Here is a 19,945-nt window from a genome sequence, read left to right on the forward strand (position 1 = left end):
TGCAAACATGCCTTACGGTATGTCTGCAACACCCAGCATCAGCAGAATGCTTGTACTGCTGGCACTCAAACCCATAGGATTGGGCTCTCAGTGTTTCAAATGGAATATCAGCTCTGTACAACGTTTTTCGGTTTGTACTAATTATGCCCTCTTTCTCAGTACTTCTAATTTTTATACAGTGGCCAGTCAGACATCAAACCATAGGTTAGTTGTGTTTGTTTAGGGTTCTGTCCTGAGGGAGGATTTAGAATGTAGACATTTTCTTATTTTAATTACTCCTAATTAAAATATGTGCTTTTATTTATTTATTTTTTTTAAAGAAAATTTGTAACTCTAAAAACCAAAGCAGAATTTAATATTGGACCTTCGTGGTTTGCAAGTTAATATTTTCTTCATTCAGAGGCAGCTAGACTACTTAGAATCAGCAACTTCATTAAATGAAGCCCTGACACCCTGCCAGAAAGTCATCTGATAAATTTCAGTTTATGACCAAACAAGACATTGTGGTGCCAGCCTTATTGGTTGAAACTTGTCCCAATCAAATACGAAGCAGAGCATGCAGGCCTAATTTTTTTTTTAATGTAAAACAGGTGAACAGATTATTTTCCTGTTCTCCCAGCAAACTACTATTCTGCAGGTGAGGTCAGTTAGAAAAAAATGTGGTGGGGAAGGAGGCGGACAGCCCAATCCTAAAATTGCACTGCACAGCTAGGCCACATGACCTGCGTTGCATCTAGTCCAGCTTAGCTGGAGGTCTCCTTGGGGTAAGGGAATATATTTCCCCTTACCCAGGCAAAACCTTAGCCATCTCTGTGTGGCTTCTATGATCCGTGCCAGCTAAATAGCTGGCGCAAATCTCAGAAGCCTGGGTAGGACTGCCTGACCCAGTAGTGGGGATTAGGATATGACAGAGGAGGCTTCCGCTGACCCCATTCCCCTCTCAGGCCCAATCCTCCCCATTCCATCCTCCTCCTCCCAAAAACACCCCCTCCCTGCCTCCGAACCTCCCTCCTACCACCCTCCCCAGGCCTCCACACTGTATTGGTTGTTTGTTTCTTTCCACCGAATTCTAGTTTAAGCCCCACTAGTAGCATTATGTTAATAATTTTTAATCAAACCTATTAAGGCTCCTGTGGCTGGGTGAGTTTAAAACATAATTTAGCATGTTGCTCGAATCTTAAGCCACTGCTTAAAACACACTGTAGGATCTAGACCCAAAGTTTCACTTTCAACTGTGTAATCAAGAATTTGCAATGAATTTCAATTTTGTAATCAGTTTTGAGTTTCCAGTGGTAAGTTTTTGTGTTTTTGTTTTTGGGGGGGGGGGGGGGAGACGACATTTTGAATTCCCTGACCAATACATTTTTCTTCTCTTCCCCACCTCCTGTTTTCCCTGCAGGAGTAACAACAGTACTCACTATGACCACTTTAAGCATCAGTGCTCGAAATTCTCTGCCCAAAGTAGCCTATGCCACAGCCATGGACTGGTTTATTGCTGTTTGCTATGCATTTGTATTCTCCGCCTTGATAGAATTTGCCACTGTAAATTACTTCACAAAAAGAGGATGGGCATGGGATGGAAAAAGCGTAGTCAATGATAAGGTGAGTGATAACGAAACATGTTTAAAGTTCCTTCCGGTTCTCAGAAATCAATTTAGCTGCATCTACGTTTGATCGTTTTCTATTACTGAAAAATAATTGAAGTCTTAAACCAATATAAAGACAGAATAGATTAAACCCAAGGTGGATAGGAAGAGGAGCTGACAGTTTGGGCACACACTTCAGCAGAAATTAAATTGTACATATGGAGTCTTTCTCCATCTGTTTCATCCTGAAGAAACAAATATTGTCCCAAGGCTGTCTACAAATTAAACAGTGGTGCATTTATGCCTGTTAAACATCCAAAATAATCTTGGGCAGCATTTCATTATCCTCAGCAGTTCTTTATGTGAAAATGAATGAAGCCAAAGCTACTTCCCTGTAAAGAATCTTAATCAGGTTAATAAAACCCAACATCTCATATTCCAGTCCTATGTTTTTGCTGGCAATAAAAACCTATGGGCCCTCGATATCCGCAAGGCAATCTGTTCCCAGATCTACCGTGGATATTGATTTCTGCGGATAATTAAATCCATGGAAAATCCCTCAGAGGACCTCCCGTACATGACAGGAATCGCTTTCCGGTCATGTCTGTCAGGTGTTCTGAGGTGCAGGGAGGCCATCACATCACAGTTTCGTAGGACTTCTGAGGCCCTTCAAATGTGAGGTCAGCACCCACATTGAGTCAAATCCATGGGTGCCAAACCCACAGATAAGAAGGGCCTGTACAGTGCAATTTGTATGTACAATGCATTACAAAGAAAAGGTATATCGATGATGATGATGATGATAATAATAATAATAATAATAATAAATAGATACCTGGCTTACCTGGCAGATAAGAGAGAGGCAGAATGGATGTAATCTTACTCTTATATCAAAAGTCAACTGTAAATCTGTATTAAATCCTACTTAAGAGTCCTCCAGTTTCTCTTCTGGAATGTTGCATTCCACAACAGCAACACCAGCACCAGTGGTCACACTAGCACCATACCGCTGGCACTGAACCCCATAGGACTGGGCTCTTAGAAGGAGAAGAATATGTATAATCTTCAGCCGGATGAAGGTAGATTCTTAATGAACTATGTGGGTGCCGGTTTCTTAGTTATGTAAGCATTCAGGTTAAAAAAAATATAAACTGTTCCCACACTTTGTCCTCATGGATCACAAAGGGAGTAAACTGGACATCTTCAATGGTATTTCAAAAGATGTATTCATCTACTGCTATAGTGCTGTTAGTGATAAATAGAGAAGACGATAGATATATTTGGGATTTGTTGTTTTCCTAACTGGGCTTTTGATATGCGAGAATAAGCACCAGCCCATAAAAGTTTTTCAAGGAGAAATTCTGAAACTCTCAAAAGGACCCTTAAACATCATGCCAAGACAAGTTGCTCACTGTGCTACTAGATTTATGGCAACGTGTATCACTTGTTGAAACCACACTGTGGGGATCCTGGTGCCCAGTGGGGCTAGGGCATAGGGCATTCCGCAAGGATCCCTGGGCCAGAAGGCCCAACCGCCAGTCCGGCTTCTCTCTCTCTCTCTCTCTCTCTCTCTCTCTCGTGTTCAGCGGTCTTGGTCGGGCTGGCCTGAGACTGTCATGGGGGGGGTTGACAGTACCCTGGTCCCCCACTCAGGCTTGAGGCAGGCCTCTTGGGTCGCTGGCAGGAAGGCTGGAGCTCCAGCCTCCTACCTCCCTTCAACCTGCTCTCTCCAGACTGACTATCATCATGGGCTGATCTGACCTTAAGAAGCCCCAGGGCTCCTCCTAACCCCGCCTCTTCCTGACTTGGCAGGTCTAAAAGGACGAGCTTCATTGCCCACTGACATCATCAGACGGGAATGTCTGAGTTCACCCCATTGCTGCGGGGACGCGCCTCCACCGCGGTTGGTTCGGGATGGTGGCGGCCCGCCTGCCCACCCGCTGGCCTGAGCAGAGGGTTGCCCGTGTCCCGTCTGCAGGGCAAGCCGGTGCAGGCTTGCCCGGTCTTACCTGTCCTGGGGGGAAAGGGGGATCCGTGACTGGGGGCTGCTCCCTTCTAGAGGTAAGTCAGAGGCCCCGGGGAAGGTCACCCCCTGACACACACATTATTCTGATCAGTGAGGTTCCTTTGGGTGATGCATTCAACAGAGACATCCTCCAGGCCAGCAAAACTTTCAGCAAGGCAGACAGCAACATTATCAGCAGGACTCGGTTGCTTTTGGAATACAGCCGTTCCTGTTCCAACCAGGACGTAAGCAGGATTTAAAAGCCAAGACAAAAATCACACCCTGCTCATCATTGCAAGGGACCAAAATGATTCACAGAAATAGTTTTTTTGTTTTGTTTTAATCCTTCCTGGACCTGACCAGCTGTGGCACAGGTCTGCAGTTCATGGTTTGCATAGCCTTCTCCTATTTGGATGTTTGATTGCTGGTAGAAGGTTAATGATTTCATATTTTTCTCCTGACAGCTCTTTTGCTGTGCGCATGTGGCAAAGTTGTACAATGAATTGTTAATGTTTGTTTAAAGAGGCAGTCTTTACAATGATGCAAACCTTCCTGGAATAAGAAATAACTAAATCTCCAAGGCCAGAACTTGAAGTCTTCAAGCATCCAGCATTTGTTTTTTTCACCAAAATTCTATCCTTAGTTTTTCTATGCTTAAAAGATGATAGGCTCTTTTAAAAAGCTGACCTCTGGCTCTAAGTACCAAATTCTTCCATGTACGCGTAGAACCTGAAGCCAAAATTCGTCTTCTCATCAGATTTGATATTGAATATTACAGAGTAAGATTTAACCATTTGATCCACAAAGCTCTCAAGTGGATGTGCTCCTATTTAAACTGACATTAAGGTCAAGGGCAATTAAGCCAACATTGGGCAAGTATAGAATCCCCTCCTGTCTCATACCAGCACTTTTCAGTTGCAGCCAGCAGACCCTTCTGTGCAGTTGGAGAGAGAGTACTCAGGCAGTCACCAAGGATAGTTCTGTGACTACAAGCAGGGAAGCATCCCCTTCTAGCCTTGGCTTGTGAACATGGGGAACCACCAGAGCCTTCTTGGATATGGGAAGATGAAATTGGATGAAAAGAATGAGGGCCCAATCCTATGGATCTACAGCATCGGCGCTGAGCTCAGCACTGGTACGAGGAGTCACAAAGGCACATCTGCAACACTCAGAGAATCAATAAGCTGTTTGAAATAAAATAAGCCTTAAAACTGAGTTGACCAAACTGGTATAGCTATGGCTGATATTCTCTACAGTTCCAATTGGGCAAATTTTGCCTTTTCCCTCTTATTACTGAGCTGCATTACCAGTTGAACTAATTCAACTAATTGTTTATCTTTGGCAAAGAAATAAATAAATTTTTTATTTGGTACATTTCTCATTTGTCAAAGAGTGCCTTACTACAGTTATCATGTTTAAGGCCGTATCTAATCAAATGCCATCTTTTGACAGAAAAAAGAAAAAGCATCGGTCATTAAGAAGAACAATGCCTATGCAGTGGCAGTTGCTAATTATGCACCAAATATCACCAAGGACTCCGTTCTCCCAACAATTTCCAAGAGTGCTACCACTACCACTTCAGAACCCAACAAGGCCAAGCCAGAGGCCAAGCCGCAAGAAGCAAAGAAAACCTTCAACAGCGTTAGTAAAATTGACCGGATGTCAAGAATAGTCTTTCCAGTCTTATTTGGTACTTTCAACTTAGTGTACTGGGCAACATATCTCAACAGGGAACCTGTCTTACATGGGTTTGCTCCATCACACTAAAACCTTAATTTTGTGTCACAGCTGTGTAACATCATTATAATCAGATTTTTTTTCCTATGTATAGTACGACTAATAACTGCTAATCTGTGAACCAATGTGTACAGACTGTATATAGATATCTTGTCCGTTTTATCTCCAAAGGAGGTGCACAGAGTTTATTCATGGGATCTGTAAACAGATGGCACCCATGGCAAATATAGTCTGCTCTCCTATCCATGCAAGTTCTTCTCCTAAAGTGGGATTCAAATACACTGAATTATATCCATACAACCATATATGGTCCTACATAACTATTTAATAACACTATTTTTTTAATTTAAAGTTTAAGATATTTTTCTATAAAAATGACTGATTCTACTTTAATGCAAAGAAGCTATCATTTAAAAGAGAGGGATTTTTTAAAAAGAAGTAATCTAAATAATTTCTTACGGTAGCAGTGCCCGTGTAAATATTATAGATGTGTGGGGAGCTCAAGTAATCTCTCATCTGCAACCATTACGAATGCTAGTCATGTTTAAAAGCTCTTGGAATGTCAGGCGTAATCATTTCTTACTTTTAGTATGAAGTTGCTGTTGAACAACTAATTCCTGTGGTGTGGTCAGTGCTGTGCTGCTGGAGCAAAAAGCATTGGTCTGGAAAGTCTTTCTGTCAAAAAAAGGAAAGAATAGGTCCCATGAAGGACTAAAGTTGCAATCCTATGCACACTTACCTTGGAGTAAGCCCCCTTGAATATAATAGGACTTACTTCTGAGTAGACATGCATAGGATTAGGCTGTAAGTGCATAACCAGGCTAACTACTGTTGCTCCAGCAAGGGCTCTTTTCTCTCTGCCCAGTGCAGAAGTGTTGTATAAAAGCATTGGTACAATGCCTTGGGAGCAACAAGCAAGGGAGATGGAACCGAACCACATTGCACTGCAGTAGAAAACCAACAGTGTTCATAGACATCATTACATGTTATAGGTGTGGTACATCAAAGTAAACAATGTGCAGTACCCAATCCCTGGCACTCTTTGATCAACCATATTCATGGAGTCTTTAAAATAGAATAAATGTTCTTCTGCCTGTCTCAAATGCCCAACATGTTTTGAATCACGTGTTCCTTTCTCAAAGTTAATTTAAAAACTGTAAAATGTATTAGTACAGGTTGTAAAAACATTTTAAAAGAATAGTGTTCATGAATGATGAAGACCTCATGCATAATTTACTTGGTGTATCGCAGAGGTTTTCTACAGAGAGCCTCACATGAATTCCCATACGTGGCATTCTAAGGGTTCTTTTAGCTCTGAAAAAGTTCCAAGTAGGTGCAAAGAGAAAGAAGTACTTGTTCGGCAAATGAGACAGAACCCACCAAGGTAGGATGTCTCCTTTTTGTTGCAGTGGTACAAATCAGAACTTGCTTCTATGTGAATATTCAGGATCAGGGATGTAAATAGTGAATAGAAGGAGTCAAATCAGTTGTTGCTTTAATTAGTAAATATGCAGTAGGGGAAGTCTCTTCAAGTACAGGTAGGTCATCCCTTATCCAGACATCCAACATCCAGACTATTCAGAAATCAGACATCTATGTCCAAGACTTGTTTTCTGTCATGTGAACACTAGAAGGTCTCGTGCTCATTCCTAGATACAGTGCAGGTACAGGCTGTTAAGTTCTGTTCTCTGCTCTGTGGTGTGTACCTGTACAGACATATTGAAAAATGTGAAAGAGGCCAGCAGACACCTGTATGGGTAACAGTGAAAAGAGTAAGAGGAAGCAGTTCTCATTATATTTATGCAGTTATTCTGAAATCCAGGCACCTTCCCACCCTAAGCAGTCTGGATAAGGGATACTCAACCTGTATAATAAATGCTGAATTTATTTCCAAGAGGGCAGCCTTAGGGGCAGCCTGTTTACATGTGCATGTTCATCTTTGCACTTGATTAGTGTGTACTGGATGTCGTGCAGCTGAATGTACAAAGTGATTTTACTGAAGAGAATAGGGTTAGATCCAAAGGTGCCTTTTTACATGTGGAAGGTGTCTTCCACTCATGGAAAATCTGTTTTACATCTTGTGCTAGAGCATTGTGCAAGAAAAGTAAAATGAAGTCCAAAGATGTTTTTTATTTTTTTTGTGCAGCTCTTTTGTGCAAGCACTTGTATGAACAGAAGCACAAAAGCCACTATAGAATCTACTGTGCAAATACTTCTGCTCACAGTTCTTTGGAGATAATTGATAGTGTGTGAGGTGATACAAGGAAAACTTTACCTATGGCAATATTGTGCTATGGTATATTCGCCGAATGCAAGTCATGCATCTTTCAGGTGGCAAGCTAGTTCCTTAGAGCTGATTCATAAAATATAATTTTCAGGCATTGGGTGACTCCTCTGAGAAATTCCAGAGACTGGATACAATAGAAATTTAGGCAATTGGACCTCAGTGATGGAGTACATGTTTTGCATGCGGAAAGTACAATGTTCAATCCTTGACATCTCCAGGTAGGGTTGGAAAAGACCCCTGTCTGAAACCTGCAGAGCTCCTATCTGTCACTGTAGAGAGTACTGACCTAGAAAGACTAGAAGGCAGCTTCATATTTGCATATCAAAATGTGATTTGTGCATGGCCCATATGGACAATTTGCTTCTTGAAAGCCCATGAACAGCAAGATTCCTGGTTGCAGTTTGACAAGGCTTATTTAGGAGCAAATTGGACTGTAGCCTTTCACTAGACAATTTTTAATATCCAGTCTTGTGGATTGACACTTTTCTAAATTTAAAAAAATTTTTGAATATTGTTCAGGATTAAGTGTATGGCAATATACTTACATATATTAACCCATTTTTGCCCAGCCCTCAGGTGCACACATTTGGTCCCTGTTGCGTATATGCAACGTTGGGCAGAAATGGCTTAAGTATGATAACTTCCATATACGCAAATTATAGTTTTGGTGAAATCTGCCTTAAAAGGCCTCCTTCATACTACTCGTGTCCACAGTAGCCATTGGAAATAGAGTTTTGCAATTTCAGTTTTATGAGGTTGTCCTCATGATTAAGGATTTTTGCTGCTTTTGTAAATTGCAACTTTACATTTTGCTGGCATAAATTTACAACTTTATATATTAGAAATGATTTTGCTAAGAGGTAGCCATTTTTTTAAAAAATTCTTCCGTGCATCATCTGTATTCAAATGCAAATGGAAACAAAACTGGAGCCTCTGTTTGCAATTTTTGTATATTTACTACTGATTAACTGTTTCTCACGGAACATTTGCAAATGTTCCTTATGTCCCTGAAGGTCCCCTGTAAATCATAATTCTGCAAATAATTGTGTACTGTATTTAGATTTTAATAATACTTGGCCAATCAAAAGTATTTTGATTCACGTACATATTAGCAGTTATTAGTTGACCTTTTAAAAAAGAGATACACCTTTACAGTGGTGTCTTTATAGTAGAAACATATGTAGTCGTATAGTGTCATTTATTGCAGTTTTGTACAGTACTTGAGTATAGTGCATAAACTAGATATTGCAAAAGTTTAACAACACTGTATAAATATTTCTAAAACAAATTTTAAAATTACCTTAAGATGTGAAAACTCTCACATACGCAAAATCAAACAATATTTTCATTTGCTGTTTTATTTTTCTGTATTTTCTTTGTTCCATTCAATGTGATTTTTGGTCTTTGCTTTGCATGACAAATATTGATGGCAAGGTCACACATGCATTCTGTTGGTTAGAACACAAGAGATGAAAACATATCTTCTGATATGAGAATCAAGTAAGGTATTTCATACAGTGGGAAAAGGCTGGAAGGATGAGACATTACTGCCCCATGGTGTATTTCTTTAATCCCCTTTAATAAATCAATCCTTATTCATAAACAGGAGTTGACAAATGAGCACTTTATTTGAAACATTGCTATAGAAAATCCTTATTTTCATATCTCTTTATATATAATATAGATCTTCTGTGTGATAACAGAAATGCGTGTGCAGTAGAGTGATAAAACTGTATAAGGTTTGAAGGTGAGCAATAAAAAAAGTTCTATATGATATAGATATACATATCAAAAAATGTTTTATTTGTAAATTATAAATTTTCCCCTTAATGCTACACTGTCCAAGTACAGATATATAAATATGTATATATGTAAAGCACTTGTAAATACCAGTAATGTAGAAAGTTTCCTTCACTTTTATCTTTGTTTTTTGGCAAAGGGCTCAGACAGCATCATTTTAATGCAGGGCCCACTTCATTGACTCTGTCTTATCCTATTCAAGTATTACCTTTTGGGGAGAATTCTCAACCTGGTATTAGTATACACCCTCATAGCTACTATTCATGGGGTGAAAACAATTAAGACTGGGGCTATACCACATTTTATTGGTAATGAAGTACAGTTGGTGCTGCAGTATCCATGAGGGATCCATTCTCGGACCCACCTGTGGATACTGAAAACCAGGGATAATGAAATCTGCAGTTTTGGCACCATTAAACCATCCAAAGGCAACTGGAACTATGCTCCTGTCACCTCTGGAGGGTTTTCTGAAGCCCACAGAGGATGTGCAGGTCCACCAGTGGCCTCTATGGGCTTCAGAATGGCCCTGGAGTGCAAAAAATGTGACTTTTGGTTTCCTTCCTGGAAACTGGAAGAGCCTTTTTTTCCCCTCAAAGTGCCTTTGAGGCCCGGGAAAGCTCTCCAGGGGATGCGCGCAGCCTTTGCGGGCTTCAAAAAACCTTCCAGCAACAACCAGAGTGCAGCTCTGGTTGCCTTTGGAAGGTTCAAGTTGGGCCAAGTCAGGCTCAGCATGGCTCCAGGGGACCCACATTGAGTCAGATCCATGGATAGAAAGTCTGTGGATAAATAGGCTCAACCTGTATCTCTCTTTCTACCTGATTTGAAGGCCTCATTCTTTCCAGGGACAGATCAGGTGATTAGGGTGTTATCATATTCAAACAATGTGATACAGTCAAACCATTTGTTACTTTTTCCCCATTATGAAGGGCACATGTGACTTATGAAGGGCGCACGTGACAAGCCAGAGATGAGTAAAAGTTGAGGCATCTCCCAAGGACGTATTATTTGAAACTTTGCTGTTGATCTGCAATGTATAGCTCTCTTCTGCAAACTGCCATGTGCGCTTATGTCTCGTTAATTTCCATGGGAATTGACTGCTCTCAGTATTGCAACAATTGGATCCTTAAATAAGGAGAAGGGTTATATTTTGCGTCCTAGGTGTTTTCTCAAAGCCTTCCTGAAATTGAGGCAAACAGCTGAGAAGTTTCTTCCTTAAACAACATCAATCAGAATTTTTTTCTTCTAGAAATTGGAGAAGTGGGTAAGTTTAAAACTGTATATTTGGTTATACAGACCTATAAAGTAGACATAACTTTAAAGACATTTCTGTTCTTCCAATCAATGTAATATATGTGCATACTTTAATTCCTGCTCATGGATAACCGTATTTAGTAAACCGAGGGCCTGTTCTGGCCTCAGAAAGTTATTGGGTCTTTTGGGCGCAAGGCATAAGCAAAGCCAATAATATTGACTCTAAAGCAACCATTTAGTACCTTCTCTCCTTCATTTAGACTTGTGTAATGCTTAGGCTGCAATTCTACACATGCTTGCCTTGGAGTAAGACCCTTTGAATTTACTGGAACATTTCCAGGGAAGCATGCTTAAGATCAGGCTGCATGCCTACATCACATGAGCTTCTAATACAAGTTTTGCAGTAGTTTGCTTCACTTAGAGCGCAAATCTAACCAATGTTCCAACACTGACCTAAGGGCAATGCAGCTCCAAGATAAGGGAACAAACATCCCCTTACGTCGAGAAGGCCTCCATGACTCTGACCCAACTGCAGGATGCAGCCCAATGGCAGAACTATGTCAGAGCTGGAACATTGGTTAGGATTTGGGCCTTAGATTCCACCCCCTTCCTGTTTAAAAAAAATGAGGTGGCCATTGTTTGTTTGTTTGTTTGTTTGTTTGTTTGTTTGTTTGTTTGTTTGGCAAAAGCATACCTCAAGAAAAATTCCTGCCTCAAAAACTGTACATTAATGCATGAATTCAGAAGATGTGGGTAGCTGCAGTGGTTGCACAAGGATGGCTGCAGTAGTTACTATGCCCTGCAGAAAGCAACTAAACCCAGTCTGTTCTGCTGCCGCCTATGAACTGTGATGGCATTTTTACTGGTTATTGCTTGATATCAGGTGTGGACAGTTGCACTGATATTGCTGACGATACTAGTGTCTAGCAAATAGGTTAATTAGTAATTTTACTACTCATTTCTTGATAAAGGATGATTCTTAACTGATTTGTCCCTTGCTGTTTTCACTTTGCACCCATTTGCATGCCATAAAAGCAGGAGAGGGGTAATAGAGATGGTACTAGAGAGCCATAGTTGCCCAAAGAGTACAGTACACACTTACAGGTGGTCCTCTGTATCTGTGTGTCCCATATCCGCCATTCTCAAAATCCACACATTGTGTTCATGACTTGCCTCTCTTTGTTTGCAAACACTTTGCAAAAGGAGGCTTTGCCCCCTTTTTGCTTTGAAACTCTTTGGAAAAGGAAGCAGACAGTGGGAAAACTAGACTTGTAGCTGCGAAAGGAACGCTAGAGGAGGCAACTGTGAGAATGTTGCATTCTCAAAGCATTTGCAGTCGTCCCCCCTTTCGCTTTGAAACGCTATGGAAAAGGAAGAAAACAAGAATCTAGACTTGTAGCTGCTAGAGGAACATAAGAGGAAGCAATTATGAAAATGATAGCAGAAAGTGGACAGCAGAGGAAGCAGACAGACTGTGGGAATGTAGACCCTTAGCTGCTACCAGTGATTTTCAACCTTTTTCATCTCATGGCAGTTTTTTCACAATTGACAAGGCACACTGTGCTGTCAATGGGGGGCTCACATCCCCAATGGCCCTATTAATAAATGCCCCTCTCCCAAATTCCCATGGCACACCTGGGGACCATTCGTGCCACGGCACAGTGGTTGAAAATGGCTGTGCTAGAGGAATACTAGAGGAAGCGTTGTCTAGTGTTCTCCCTGTCTGTCTGCTCCCTCTGGTGTTCACTTCCTGTTAGCGTTCTTGCTATTGCTTCCACTAGTGTTCCTCTAGTAGCTACAAGTCTAGGTTCTCGTTTACTTCCTTTTTCATAGTGTTCCAAAGCAAAATGGGGGAAAAAGCAACAATTGCTTTGCAAAAGAAAATACGTAGGTCATAAGTGCAGTGGGGGGGGGGATTTGAGTAGGGTTTGCTGCTATCTGCAGTTTTGGGTATACACCATAGCAGGAGAAACATATGCCCCTATGGATACCAGGAGATGACTGTATTCGTTTCCTGATACTCTTATTTCTGGTCGGATAAAGTTTTTCGAATATTTGAAATGCTACCAAAATCTGAAAACAGAAGCAATCGTAAGGTGAGCATGCATGCTGTGTGCACTGAAGGCTATATCATGTCACCTTCAAATCTGGGGAATGCTGGAGAAACCTTATCCTCTGTTTCAGACAGAACAGCTTTCTGTGATGCAACTCTGCTGTATCTGGCAAAGATAGTTGTTGCAATGCAACAAGAGCCTCCATTCACCTGTTCTGATAGTACAGAATGATAGGTCAGGCCCCATGTTGCTATTCTGGCAGAGATATCATCATAATGACCTTTTCTAACTGCTTCATTGTAAGTGTGGCATCATATAGGATCCAGCTTTCACTTCTTTAAACTAGCAGTGAATGAACTGAAGCCTTTTCTACCCATTGTCCTGATATTCTGATTGATTTACATTTTTACAAACAAAAATAAAATTGAAAATGGACCAATTTTAAGTGATCTCTGTATAAGTGGGCATGAAATTAAAGATTTAAATAAATGCACTATTAAAGAGGCATATTTTTCATTTTGCTTGTCAGCCTTTTTCGGCATTTGAGCATGACATCTGTCGTTTCGGACATTAATAGATAAATGTAAGAACTTCAGTCGTAAAATGGGTAATATGTCACTAATAGTCATTCCATAGGCGTTGTTCGCCATTCATTATTTTTGTTGGATTTGGGGGCTGAACCTAGTAACCCAAAGAATACAATATGGGTATTGTATGGCCATATCTCTGCCAAACAGACAAACAGGGTGCCATGGAGCAATATTGGTGGTGGTTGTATAGCTGTTGAACCATGGGTGTCTTGAATTCACTGGTCTCAACTGCCTCCAGTGGAAAGGGATTATGTTAGCAAAGTACAGTAGGGTTGTGGGTCACTGTAAATTAACTACAGTTTGCTATAAAATGATGCAGTGTTGCCATTTTGCTTACGATTATTCCTCCAAGAAGGGAATTAAGAATAGTTTTCAGTGTGTTTATTTCATGGTATAATACTAAGTGCACAAAGACTGGCAAGAATAAGATGGGCAGTTGATAGGTTTATTAGCCATAGAACCTTCTGTGTTATTTTCAGTCTTCAAAGAATTCTTGTCCAGGTGCTCAGTGTGGTATTTATCTTCCCATGCAACATCCTTTTGCATGTGTAGGGTGCATCCAGAAGGACAATCCAAAAAAGGTAACTTGTTCCTGCACAGAAGTCATCCTTGTTGTTTTAGGATATAAGTGCACATTGAATCAGAGTGTAATGGGGAAAAGGAGAAATGTGGAAGTTATATGTAGGATGCAGCCCAAACCTGTGGTGCCTGGCTGCTGGCCGCAACTGTCTTATGGCTGTCATAAAACAGCTGCTGACGGCATGTGCTGCCAGGCCGCCAACAGACAGGCCAGAGCAGCCTCTTGGGCATCAGCGGATGGCTGAATATCCACTACGTAAGGTAGGCTGGTGGGGGATGTGGGATGTAATAGGGGAGAGTGAAACTGGGTTGGGCAGAACAGGGCAGTGATGGACAGGAGAGTAGATGAGGCCCAGGAAGTGGGTAGGTTTGGAGGTGGCAGCTCCTGCTGAATCCTTATTCCCCTTCCAAGGCCAGCTAAGCCGTAATGACTGCTGGGTCTTACCCAAATGTTCCTTTGCCCTGAGGAGCCTCCAGAGGCCAAAACCCTCCCGCAGGATACAGTAGTAGCTGCGCTGGCACAAATGCATCACCACCCAGGGAGTTAGTTAAGATTGGGCTGTGAGTCTACTGGGGAACATTAAAGAGAGAATTTATAAATAACTGTGAATCCAAGTAGGGGTGTTACTGGAGATGTTTGCTGGTATGCACACCATAGAAGAAAATGGTGTGTGTGTGTTTTCTGTACTTAAATGATGGAATTGGGCTCCAGCAGTTACTGAAAGTAAAAAGTATGTGTTTTTAAGCTGTGACTCAGGAAATTTTAGCTTTCAGGACTGTTAATGGCACTTGATTTAATTTCCTAATGAAATTAAGGTACACATTATGATATACATTTTTACTGAGAAAAAGAGCTGTATTGTTTTGCTCTTGTAACTGAAAAACAAATGGAAAATACCCTAGTTGTTATAAATTTAACTTGTATGCAGTTAAATGTTCTCCCCTGGCAGTGCAATCCTACGCATGTCTATTCAGAAGTAAGCTCCATTTAATTTAATGGGATTTACCACCAGGTAAGTGTGTATAGGATGGCAGCCTCAGGACCCAATCCTATCCAACTTTCCAGCTCTGGTGTAGCCAAAATGTAGTCCCATGGTAAGGGAACACATGTTCCCATACCTTGAGAAGGCCCCTGTGACCACCCCTCCGCCACAGAATGCAGTGCTCACCCCACTGGCACAACTACACCAGCACTGGAAAATTGGATAGGATTGGGCCCTTAATCTTTCATTTCATTTTTCCAAAACAGGATATTTAGTCAGAAATCTAGAGAAATGAAATTTAGCACATAGTTATAAGATGTGGTAGTGCAAAATTACATTGCAAGATAATGTTTCATTTCAGTAGAATCCTGCTGACTTCCCTCAGGTTGCATGAAATATTGCCTTGTGCAGAGAACATTTTAGTGCTAAACTTTGGGACAAGGGTTGTCCTCCTAAAGTTGAAGTAACAGCTACTCAGCGGATTTGTGGTGCTCCAATGCACATAAAAAAGTGGCACCTCTTGTGGACAAAAGAATAGCACCAGTGTTGCACTTTTTGAAGTTTGTGCCTGTGTCGAAGTGACTGCTAGGAGTGACTTTTGGGTGTGATATTTTGGTATTGTTTTGTGCATGAAAATGGTAGTCAGTGCAAATTTTAATAGGCAGTCAAGGACCAGGTTTTTGTGCCCAATTCTAACCTGTGCTGGAACAGGCAGGCTGACTGTATCCAGTACAGGTTAAGAAGTGGCTGTGGTGCAACTTGGAGTAAGGGGATATTTATTCCCTTACCCCATGTTGTGCACCAGCCACTTCTATGGGACTACTTGAATCTGAACAAGTGTAATCACCGGCACAAATCCAAGCAGCCTGCTATAATGCCAGGCTAGCTATAGCTAGGAGGGGCGTTAGGATTCAGCCTAAGTTGCCCAGGCCAGTCCCAACCCCCCCCCCCAACCTGGTCTGATGTTTTAGGTGCATATCTTGTAACAGAAACAGTTAATGGGTCAAAGAGGTTTTAGAAAACATGTATTTTATAGATGTTCACTTAGAGAGTTAGAATTGGCTGCATTTCTCTACTGAGTACACTCAATGACAAACCCAGGTTCATTTTTGTGTAGCGTATGACATCAGGGCCAGCTCCAGGTTTTAGGTGGCACTTGGCAGACTTGTCTTGTGGAGCACCCCTCAACCTAGATCACGGTGGGTCTTACGTTGGTAGGTGGGATGGGGGAGAGGAGACAGTGACAGACTGACAGCCCAGTCCTATTTTTTCCCTCTGCCAATGAAGTAATGCCAAAATGACAACCACTGCATCTTGTGTGGGGGAGGGTTGCCTAGGTCTCCTCTGGATAAGGGATCATTCATCTGGGAAGGGAGGTCAGAGTCAGCAGCCAGCAGTGCTGCCAGTGCCCTTCACCTTCCTGGACTCAATCCACTTGCCCCTGTCACTGCCTCGTTCTGCCCTCTTTCAACCCCATTCTGCCCTACCCCACCCCATCCTGCCTCCTGTGCCAGCTTACCTGCCTCTGCACATCCAGGAGAATCCTCTAACAGGCCCAGGAAAGCTCTGGCATTCTTGCTTCAGTCTTCTGCTGGTGCTAGGGCCTAATAGGTTTGGGCTGTGACTCTCTCATCTGAGTACAAGGGCTATGGGTACAGAGGTGATCTCAGGGATTTGTTAATGGGCCCTCCTTCTCAGGGCCCTGGGCCACCAGCAACTTCCCAACAATGCCAACACTTATATGACACTTGGCCTTCAAGATACAGGACAATATTTGGGAAAACACATCTGCTGTGAGGAAGAGTTTAGAGTTCTACTTTAAAGCGGTTAACAATGTAAATATCTTATTGATATTATTCTGGGCTGAGAGATGTAAAGGTTGTGGCTTTTATAAAGGGGTAGAGGAACACTTCTAATGTGAATTTGAGCAGGAAATTTTGAATTTTTCAATAGAATCCAAAAGGCTGAAATGCTTTAACGTAAGAAAAGTTCTGAATAAATAAATGATTATTTTTATTTGCAAAAATAGTTGTTGGGAGTTTACATGAGAAAAGAATGTACTTGAGAGAAACTGTTGTCAGAGTCTTCAAATAAGGGAACCTGTTGAAACATGTAGAGCATTTTCTCTCAGAAGCCTTATAATAGCAAACCAGACCACATTTACTTCAAAGTAATCATGTTGAAATGAATAAGGTTTCACCACTGTAGGTGAGCTGTAGATGTGGTCAACCGGTCTTCCATTGGAACACTATTAATTTGCCATTAATAATGTTCCAGTTGCTTTCAGTATGCTTTTAATTTACCTTATTTTTCTGTATGTCTGAGAGTATTGAATCTAAACTCATACTAGAACACCAGATTTATAACTGGATTTTTAAGAACCTGGAGCTGACATTTATGGTTATATGAAGTTCACTGACAGTAAGTGTCACCTGAAAATGAAAATTAGTATTGGCAAGGTTAAAAATCCAGACAACAGTATAGAAAGCTACTATGCCAATGAATTGCAACATTTGTGTGACTAGGTTGGGTTACGAACACCATTGTGTATGAATGGTTGCTCATATGCTTGACTACATATATGCAGAGGGCCCAATAATGAAATGCTATTTTCTTGAAAGCAAAACCTATTGAAGAAAGTAGGACATTTCCAAGTAAATATACACAGGACTATAACATTAGTCTTGTTGAGTTCTGTGGAATTTAGAGCTGATTCACACATGCAGCTACGGTAACTTAGTTGAATGTGTGAACCAATTCCATTGATGTACAATTTTAACAGTATGTTGACACTGTGGGTGGCATTTTTCCAGTACATTGACACTGTGATTGGTTCAACGCAGGGTGCTTGTCATGTTTAAAGGCCTGCAGTGATGTGGGCAGGGTCAGGTACATGAATCTTTCCCCATGGAATCAGTATCCTGTTAGAAAAAAAATATCTCCCACTGTGCTCCTGTAACATATAAAGGGCCCCTGATAAACCTTGTGTTAAATGTGTAGAGGTGTTTGTTTCCAGTGAGTAAGATAACAGCCTGTGGTCCCAATCCTATCCAACTTTCCAGCTCCAGTGTAGCCACAATGCAACCCCTTGGTAAGAGAACATATTCTCTCATATCTTGAGAAGGCCCCAGTGACTGCCTCTCCACCGCAGGATACAGTGCACACCCCACTGGCACAATGGCACCAGCACTGTAAAACTGGTTAGGATTGGGCCTGAAATCTTTCTGAACACAATGGGCTTGCTTCTGAGTAAGGTAAATAAGACAGTTTTCAAACACCTCTATAGATGTGGTATGAAAGTTCCATTTTGTGGTGTCGCCTCTGCAATGGCTCATTCACACAAGCAAGGCTTCACTTGATATTGTGGTAATCAAGTGATGTACACGTGTTTGTGAACCTTCCCAGAGGTACATCTTTCTTTGGATTATATGCATTTTTTCAGTAGTGGGATCTTCTAAGTGCTTTTAGGATTTATTTCTGCTGAGATTTTGTTGTTCAACTATTCATGAAATGTGATTCTCCATGAACAGCCACCCAGGCAGAGTCTCCTGTAAGGCCAGTTAGAGCTTATGACCACTTTGTTTCTGTTCTCTAGCTGGGTACATGGACAAGATTCCTATCTATTCAATGGGCTTCATTACTGGATGCTTCGCAAGCCCCTGCCATTCTCAGAGATAGTAATATATGTTGACACTTCCCATGTGACTTTTATGTGATTGGCAAAAGCAGTGTTGTGCCATAACAACGTAACACGGAAAGAGCCTTCAAATAGGATTTTCCCGTTGACTGTAACTGAAGAAACAGATCGTGTCTTTTTAGCTAGGCCACTTGCATTCTTGCAGTTAAATAAATTATCACAAAATGGGCCTTGCTTACATCTGTTTTTGTTATGTTTTATGGTACAGATGTCAGTTTAGAGATGCCAAGACATTGCTGTGTATTGTAGTTTGATATGGTACTTCTGAAAAGTATTATAAAAATGCATTTTTGAAAATATGCAAGATGGTTTGTAGCATTTTTCCTGGTGCACAGGCATATTACGTTTATAGATACATCTGGCTCTGTAACTGAGTTTTCTCATATATGTCAAAATGTTTATTGCTCTATATTGCGTAACTCTGAAGCTTCCAGTTGGACTGCAGCTCATGCAATTTATGGTCAAAGTGTTTAGGATTGCATTAAATTAAGTTTTGTTGATGCTTTTTTTTTTAAAAGAGCTTCCATAAACTCCAAGATAACTTCTACTGTGTTATGTTTCTTTCTCTCCATCCCCCTATTTAACAAGAGAAATGGAAAAAGGAATTGCTTTTGTCCTTTGCTTCTGGCAATTCTCCTTTAGAAGATCATGTTAGTTGCATCTAGTGGTAATGTATTTGCAGTATTTAGCTTTTTAGCTCAGAATGCAATGTAGTTCTTTACATTTATTCATCAAACTATACATGTACAGTGTGCACATCCTCTACACCAATAGCTGAGAAAAAGAAAATCAACTGCTAAAGAAAATTTACTGTAGTCACTTTATGGAAAATAGTTTGATGGCACTACTGTTCAACAGATTGCACTGATTACTAATTCACTTGCCTTCACTGAAAACAAGATGAGATCTGACATAAAGAAATTATTACTAGTCAGTGCATATTTAAGTCAGGCAAACAGTAAAAGGGATCTAAAGTGTTCACAGCCAGTCTCTGCAACTTGTGACTCACCAAGCAAATATAATGCACCAACCACATAATTCCTGGGGTGCCAGATGTTGACAACCCCATTGTATTTTGCAGTCCCTCATAATAAGCTAAAATGGGTTTACTGAGACCCTTGGGATCGAGTGCATGGCTATGTTTGGTTTGATGCACCACAAGTTACTCAAGCTAGGTTCGCAGCCAAATGTTTTGTGGTATGTCATCTGAATTTGGAAACACACAGGTCCCCATCCATTGAGATCTTTCAAGGTCAAAGCCAATACCCTGAGCTGGACTTGGAAGCAAATTGAAACCTATGAAGATGATACCATATCGGCATTACATGTTCCATGTAACAGGCTCCACTGAATACTCTAGCAGCTGCAAGGAGTTG

At 41.1% G+C, this 19,945-nt stretch overlaps 1 protein-coding gene across 1 annotated transcript in view; it reads left to right on the top strand.

Annotated features, from left to right (window-relative positions):
- The window catches only part of GABRA2 (gamma-aminobutyric acid type A receptor subunit alpha2), an 89,436-nt gene extending 84,078 nt beyond the window's left edge, over positions 1 to 5,358 (top strand). The window contains exons 8-9 of the mRNA XM_066631750.1: positions 1,400 to 1,602; positions 5,044 to 5,358. Of these exons, the coding sequence (XP_066487847.1) occupies positions 1,400 to 1,602; positions 5,044 to 5,358 (518 nt within the window). The remainder of the gene's footprint in view (positions 1 to 1,399; positions 1,603 to 5,043) is intronic.
- The last annotated feature ends 14,587 nt before the right edge of the window (positions 5,359 to 19,945 follow it).

Source organism: Tiliqua scincoides, chromosome 6 (genome assembly GCF_035046505.1).
Source record: "Tiliqua scincoides isolate rTilSci1 chromosome 6, rTilSci1.hap2, whole genome shotgun sequence".
Lineage (NCBI taxonomy): Eukaryota > Metazoa > Chordata > Lepidosauria > Squamata > Scincidae > Tiliqua > Tiliqua scincoides.